Source organism: Gossypium hirsutum, chromosome D04 (genome assembly GCF_007990345.1).
Source record: "Gossypium hirsutum isolate 1008001.06 chromosome D04, Gossypium_hirsutum_v2.1, whole genome shotgun sequence".
Classification (NCBI taxonomy): domain Eukaryota; kingdom Viridiplantae; phylum Streptophyta; class Magnoliopsida; order Malvales; family Malvaceae; genus Gossypium; species Gossypium hirsutum.
This window is the reverse complement of record NC_053440.1, coordinates 51,785,931-51,794,150: the sequence shown is the minus strand read 5'-3', so window position 1 is coordinate 51,794,150 and position 8,220 is coordinate 51,785,931. Positions and strand designations below refer to the sequence as shown.

At 36.3% G+C, this 8,220-nt stretch overlaps 1 protein-coding gene across 1 annotated transcript; it reads left to right on the top strand.

Moving 5' to 3' along the window:
- Positions 1 to 376: 376 nt before the first annotated feature.
- On the top strand, positions 377 to 5,044 carry LOC121216133 (uncharacterized). Its single transcript, XM_041091437.1, has 2 exons — positions 377 to 805; positions 4,910 to 5,044. The coding sequence occupies exons 1-2, from the start codon at positions 377 to 379 to the stop codon at positions 5,042 to 5,044; spliced, it is 564 nt and encodes a 187-aa protein (XP_040947371.1).
- The last annotated feature ends 3,176 nt before the right edge of the window (positions 5,045 to 8,220 follow it).

The window sequence follows — 8,220 nt, the reverse complement described above, 5'->3', positions numbered from 1 at the left end:
GCTGGGTCAACATGAGGCGACTGGAAAGAAGGAAAATGCGATTTACTATCTCAGCAAGAAATTCACTGATTGTGAGGTGAGATATTCGCCTATTGAAAAATTGTGTTACGCCTTGATTTGGACAACCAAGAGGTTGAGGCAATATTTACTCTATCATACGACTTGGCTAATTTCAAAATTAGACCCTTTGAAGTATATAATGGAGTCAACAGCATTGAATGGAAGAATGGCTAGATGGAAAATCTTGCTCTCTGAGTTTGATATCGTATACGTAAGTCAGAAGGCCATCAAAGGGAGTGCGATAGCAGATTTCTTGGCTAGTAGAGCTCTAGAAGATTATGAGCCTCTAGACTTTGATTTCTCGATTGAAGATTTGATGTATGTGACAAATGCTAAAGAGGATCCCCAAGAGAATCATTTTTGGAGACTAAACTTTGACGGAGCACCGAATGCACTAGGCAATGGGATTGGGGCAGTCCTGGTGTCTCCGAATGGAGATTATCATCCTTTTACCAGTAAATTAGACTTTGATTGCACTAGTAACATGGCTGAGTATGAAGCCTGCATCATGGGTATACGGGCAGCCATAGAGCGGAAAATCAAGACATTAGAGGTGTACGGAGACTCAGCATTGGTAATATACCAGCTAAGAGGGGAATGGAAGATAAGAGACCCTAAATTGATTCGTTATCGGAGATTGGTTTTGGAATTGATCGAAGAGTTTGACAACATTACCTTTTGTTATCTTCCATGGGAAGAAAATCAGATGGCTGATGCTCTTGCTACTCTAGCTTCCATGATTAAAGTGAATCAGTTAGAGGACATGAAGCCCATTCAAATTAGTATTTATGATATCCCAGCCCACTGTTACAACATTGAAGAAGTGGAGAATGATAATCGTCCCTGGTACCAAGATATATTGCTATATGTGAAGAATTGCGAATATCCTGATCAGGCAACAGAGAATGATAAGAGGACATTGAGGAGACTATTTATTGACTATGTCTTAGATGGGGAGATCCTATACAAAAGAGGAAAGGATCGAGTACTGTTGAGATGCGTGGACGCTGTAGAGGATAAGGAAATTTTAGAAGAAGTCCATGAAGGTGTTTGTGGAACGCATGCTAATGGATTCACCATGGCTAGACAGATTATGAGATTCGGGTATTACTGGTCCAACATGGAAGGAGATTGCATCAATCATGCCAAGAAATGCCATAAATGCCAAATTTATGGGGATAAAATGCACGCGCCTCCTTCTCCTCTTCATGTTATGACTTCTCCATGGCCTTTCTCCATGTGGGGTATGGACGTCATTGGACCAATATCACCGAAGGCTTCTAATGGACATCGTTTCATTTTTGTGGTTATTGACTACTTCACTAAGTGGGTAGAGGCAACCTCATATGCTAATGTCACGAAGTCAGCAGTCAGTAAGTTTTTGAAGAATGAGATCATATGTCGATATGAAATACCTGAAAGAATCATATTTGACAATGCGTTGAATCTGAATAACAGCACAATAGTGGAAGTCTGCGATCAGTTCAACATTAGACACCATAATTCATCACCGTATCGCCCGAAAATGAATGGTGCAGTGGAAGCAGCGAATAAAAATATCAAGAAAATCGTGGCAAAAATGGCTGAAACTTACAAAGATTGGCATGAGAAGTTACCTTTCGCTCTTCTTGCTTACCGAACATCCATCAGGACTTCTACTGGGGCAACACCTTTTTCGTTGGTTTATGGAATGGAGGCAGTTTTACCCATTGAGGTTGAAATTCCTTCTCTCCAAGTTTTGGCCGAGTTGAAATTGGATGAGGCCAAATGGATTCAATCTCGGTATGATCAACTGAACCTGATTGAAGAGAAAAGATTAAAAGCCATTCATCATGGCCAAATGTATCAGAAGCGAATGATGCGAGCTTATAATAAGAAGGTTCGTCCTAGAGAATTTCATGAAGGGGATTTGGTTTTGAAAAAGATCCTCCCTTTACAAAAGGATTTTAGAGGGAAATGGATGCCAAACTGGGAAGGACCCTATGTCGTGAAAAAGGCTTTTTCCGGAGGTTCTTTGATTTTAAGTGAAATGGATGGCAAAAATCTTCCGAATCCTGTAAATTTAGACTCGGTTAGGAAATATTTCACTTGAAGAAAGGGAGGAATCAAAGTGAAAACCCGCAAAGGGCGCTCTGATTTCAAAAAAAAAAAGGGAGAGGCCAAGGTGAAAACCCGAAAAGGGCGCCTTGAGACCAAAGAGGGTTTGAGTTGAAAACCCGAAGAGGGCGGCTCAAATATTTTCAGATTGGGGCATATGGTGATCTTGCTTCGCTAAAGTTAATAATAAAAGGATGTACGACGTCTTGGGGGCATTGACAAAGTACTATAGATCCCCTAAACACATGTTAAATTCAGAATGATTCTTGGCTTGCACGGAGAAGTTCAAGCGGTGATATCTAAAGCACCTAGTCTCCATAATATTTGTACCAAATTTGTTGGTTCTTGTAAAAAACTTCATTCTTTGATGTTCTTGAATACTTTTTCTTTTCAGGACACTTACTATCAATAAATTCTTGAATTAATTCATCTCTCACTCAGTATTTTTGATCTTTGCGCAAGCATGTCGCATTAGAATAATGATTGATGGACTAATAAAATTTCACAAAAGAAGTTTGGTATATTAGTCTGGGAATTTCTAAATAATTTAGTAACCTGAAACAGGACTATTGTTTAAAACACCCCGAATTTAAAAAGAGCCTAAGAAGGAAAAAGTCTAAATTAAGACTGCTTTTTCGGATTTGGTTGTCCAAATAGTGATTAAGACAGCAAGAAGTCTTGATGGGTAGGAGGAAGTCCCCTATGGAAAGAAAGATCCTCATTTAGACATAAGCATTTGATAAGACACCCTGAGAGTGGTGTAGACAAATTTCATAATCTGTATCCTTGAATTACGATAGGAGAAGACTGAGAAGGGTCAAATTTTCCTACTCTTAGGTCACGGTGGAAGAAATATGGTACAAATTCTGTGTCCTAGAGGGTTGAGCTTTGAAGCGCACAATGGGGGGAAATTTGATTGAGTTTTTTGAAGAGATCAACCAAGCAAAAGGCGTCAGCGACAAAACCTTAATAAACCTCAAAAAATGATAATTCTTGAAAAATGACATTCTGCATTCATTCAAATGTCATTCACACATGTCTAGTTAGGAGCATTTGATGCATTTTTATGTCATCCTAATCATTAGTCATATTTAGGTTTACTATACAGATCATGTTCCCTAGAGAGCAGATCAGTGAAGATAGCAGATCGAGTCTTATCTCCCTGAAGTTGCAGTGGAGCAGACTAAGAAAGCAAATCTTATATCCCTGAAGTTGCAGTGGAGCAGATTAAAGCCGACAATCCTATCTCCCTGAAGTTGCAGTTGAGCAGATTAAAACCACAGATGTTATCTCTCTAAAGTTGCAGAGAGTAGATCGCATCTAGTCTTATTTCCCTAAAGTTGTAGTGGAGCAGACTAAGCAAGCAGGTCTTATCCTCCTGAAGTTGCAGTGAGGCAGACTGAAGATGGCAAATCTTATCTCCCTGAAGTTGCAGTGGAGCAGATTAAGGCCGACAATCCTATCTCCCTGAGGTTGCAGTGGAGCAGACTACGTAAGCAAGTCTTATCCTCCTGAAGTTGCAGTGAGGCAGACTAAAGATGGCAAATCTTATCTCCCTAAAGTTGCAGTGGAGCAGATTAAAGCCGATAATCCTATCTCCCTGAAGTTGCAGTGGAGCGGATTAAAACCTCAGATCTTATCTCTCTGAAGTTGCAGAGAGCAGATCGCATCTAATCACATCTCCCTGAGGTTGTAGTGGAGTAGACTACGTAAGCAAGTCTTATCTTCCTGAAGTTGCAGTGAGGCAGACTAAAAATGGCAAATCTTATCTCCCTGAAGTTGCAGTGGAGCAGATTAAGGCCGGTAATCCTATCTCCCTGAAATTGTAGTGGAATGGATTGAAATCACAGATCTTATCTCTCTGAAGTTATAGAGAGAAGATCGCATCTAGTCTTATTTCCCTGAAGATTGCAGTGGAGCAGACTAAGATAGCAAATTTTGTTCATTTGGAAAGTTACAGGGTGCAAATTCTATCCCTTAGATATCACAGTGGAGTAGATTGAAGCACTAGTTTCTATACCTCTGAAGATGCAGTAGGAAGGAATGATGCTACATGAAAAAGAAGAGTACCAAGATCCGAAAAAACCGGGCAAAAATCGGGCATTTTAAAGTCTTTGCCCTGTTCCCGTTACACGACAATGAGCAAAGAGTGGCAGCTGTAATACCCGATTCTCTGCCCCGGGTACAAATTATAAACGGGCTCAAATGAAACTGCCCAATTACAACAAAATGGGGCCCAAACCAAAATAAAACACAGGCCCAATGTACGGTGGCCCAAAATCGCCAGAAACCCTGGGGTTTCTAGTCCTCAACAGCGCCGCAACTCCAATCTTGGCCGAATCTCCATGGATTCACCTGCATAGCAAGAAAAATGAAAATGGAAAAGGAATCAACAATATTTGTAAATCAAATCAAGAACAGATTTCTTTCCTTTTTAGATTTGTTTCATACGGCTATAACAGGCCATTGAGCAAACTGTAATAGGACCGGATTGGATTTTCGAAATAAAAAAGCTCTATTTTCACACTACAAACAGAGAAACAAACGAATCAAAGGTTGTTATTTGCATTTTTTTATTATTATTTTATCATTTACATACATACGATTAAAATAAATAGGAAAAAAGAGAGAAACAACCTGTGTTTGGAGCCCTAAATCACCGTGAACGGCCGAGAGAATCGTCTCCGAGGAAAGACGATCGGAAACAGAAGAGTTTCCTGGGTTTTGGAGGTTTTTCTCTTACTTTTTGAAGGATTTAAGCCCAGATTTGGGCATAAGGGGGTCGAGAAGGCTAAAAGGGAATTTTTCCCCTTTTCTGGCCGCCGTAGATGGTGGTGCCGGCGCCGGAGATCGGCGGCCGGCGCGGTGGCCGGTGACCAGCCGATGACCGACCGATGGCCGGAGGACTGAGGGACTGAGAGTGTTTTTTTGAGGATTTAGGTTTTTTTTAAAAAATTGTTTTTGAAATGAAATTTTTGTTTTAATTTTGACTTAAATAGCCAATTGAAAACGGTGCCGTTTTGAGGGAGGATCCGCGCGTCAACCCGACCCGGACCCAGGATCCGCGTGTTTTTATGCGGAGGGGCAAATTGCGCTTTTAGCCCCTCCGCCTTTTAATATATTTTCAATTAGGTTTTTTTATTTTTTTTAAATTCGACCTTTAATTTATTTTAAATTCTAATTTAATCCTTCCGAACGGTGCCGTTTTAGAGGAGAAGGAAAAATTGCCCTTCCAGCCCCTCTATGTAATTCGCGCATTCAATTTGGTCCTCCAGACTTTATTTATTTGCGGATTCACCCTTGTTTTTTTACTTGCGACCCAATTTAGTCATTTATCCATATTTTTCTTAAAATCAGTATTTATGATAATTTTTTTTATGAAATTATTATTATATATAAATATGTTTCTTTTGTATGTATTTATACCTTAAAAACTAATATTTTTCATATATTTATAGACACATGTTTTATGTAATTAATTTTGATATTATTTTAATTATTTTAAACTTATATATTTTTATGGGTACATGTATACATTTTTTTTTGTTTATTTTAATCATTTGTCTATTAATTTAGGTTTACATATTTTTTTTATTATCTTGCCCATTTATTTGATATTTTGCATGCCATTATTTTATTTATTTGTTCATATATTTGCATTATTTCTATGCTATCGTAGTATTTATTATTGCATTATTTATTTAATGTAGCATAACATTACATTTTTTTACTCGATTTTTAAAATCAAACTTTTTCAAAATGAGGATATTGCTTGTATTTAGGATTTTTCAAGAAAATTGAGCCCTAACGTATTGGGTTCCGATTTTCTTTGTTAAATCTAACGATTGAGCATTTCTCTTTAATAAAAAAAATAAGAACTCATTATTGGGAATTCAACACGTTGTGTCCTAACGTATTGGATGTGATGCATTGATTTCTCGAAATGAAGATTTTTTTCTAAAAAATAATAAAGGAAATATTCCGAGTTTGTTGTGCCCTAACGTATTGGGCCGCGATTTCTTAAATCTTGAATAAATGGATATTCTTTTAAATTTTTATTACACGAGTTTTTTGGCCTAATTCATTCTTGAGGAAATAAGAATGTTGTGCCCTAACGCATTGGGTGTGACATTTTCTTTCTTTGAAATGATAAGGGTCTTAATACAAAACGTTTTAAGTTTTTAAAGATTATATATTTAAAATTTTCGACCTTAAGACACTAATTAATTAACCAGGTACCAATTTTGGGCGTTACGAGGGTGCTAATCCTTCCTTGTACGTAACTAACTCCCGGACCCGTTTTTCTAAAATTCGTAGACCAAAGTCGTTTTTAGGTGACTCAATCACACCTTAATAAAAGATTGGTGGTGACTCCCAATTTTTATTTTTTAAAGTCGACAATCTAAAATTTTTTATTTTTCAAAAAAATGGTTTCGACAATGAGATATAATAAATTTTGTGAGACAAGGTCAGAATGAATTGGGGTTCCCCTATTCTGACTTTGGAAAATCATTAAAAATTGTACAAAAATTATTATGAGTTATAATTTATATTATTAGAATCCTTAATAATTATATTTTAAAAATGAACAAACGAAAACATCATCCGAATCTTGTACAAGGAGATAATTAATTTTTAGTGAAGAAGGGTCAAAACTATCAGACAACAGAACAGAGATGACTTTAAAGAATAAACGGTACTTATTTGCTAAACAAAAAATTATGAAAATTTTATGGTAAGAATATATGTGAGTCTAGTTTCAAATAAAATTTACAGATCTCAATTCGTAGTTCTGTAGCTTAAGATATAATTAATTTAGTGACTATAACTCAAGTGAACAGCTTGTTATGAGTAAACAAGTAAATAGTGGTAATATATATATATATATCAAGGATGTGGAATGGAGTGGAGGAGGAGGAAAAATAATATATGTGAATATTCAGCTAATATGAGTTTATTTTAAAATAGCTAATTTACATGTTTTAGGTTTAGGGACTAAATTGAATAAAAGTAAAATTTTAAGGGTAATTTTGTAAAAATGTCAAAAATGACCAAATTACATGAAATGAATCGTTTTATCATTTAAATTAATAAATTGAATGAAATATTAATTTAGATCAAGATTTGGGTGAAAATTCGAGAAAAAATGGAAAATTACCAAAATGTCCCTGAATTTTAATATTTCTGCAATTTAGCCCGATAAGTTTGTGTAACTTGAATTATATTCTTAGATCCTTTAAATGTATGTTATTGATGAAACATTGATATATTTGATAAAAATAAAAAAATCCCGGTTGAATGGATGGAAAATTCGATGGATCTTTGAAAAGGAATTGACGGTAAAAAGGATCTAGCCCGGACGGGTGATCCTATCCTGATATAGCCCTCCCGAAGAATATGTGTGAAAAAGATCTAGCCCGGACGGGTGATCTTGATATAGCCCTCCCGAAGAATATGTGGAAAATGGATTTAGCCCTGACGGGTAATCCAAATTAGGGTCTGAATTTAGCCTGGACTAGTAATTCAGATCCAAGCTCATTAGAGTAATTGTTGTTGCAGGGGATTTAGCTTGGACTGGTAATCCCGCTATAAGAAATGAGGTTCGCGAGAGTGTGCTCTCTTGTAGGGGATTTAGTCTGGACTGGTAATCCCGTTGAAAGAAATGAGGTTCACGGGAGTGTGCTCTCTGAATTGAAAAATGTGCGCACATAAATATGAATTAACGGACCCGAATTTGTCCACTAAAGTGTACCCTTGAAAATCCATCGAAATTTCGATAAATTCAACGGGATAAAAATAGAAAATGACAAGTACAAAAAATCATGAAATTAAACTTGAAATACATAGAAATGATAATTATTTGATATACTAAAATATGACATGGAAAATACATGTATGTGAAACTTGCCTGATAATTATGCATATTCAAGATTATGAACTGCTACTGGAATAAATATATATTGAACTTATAAAAAAAATTATGGTACATGAAATATTGTCATAATGAATTGAATAATTTATATTTAAGAAGAAACAACAAGAAAATGATATGTATCATGACAT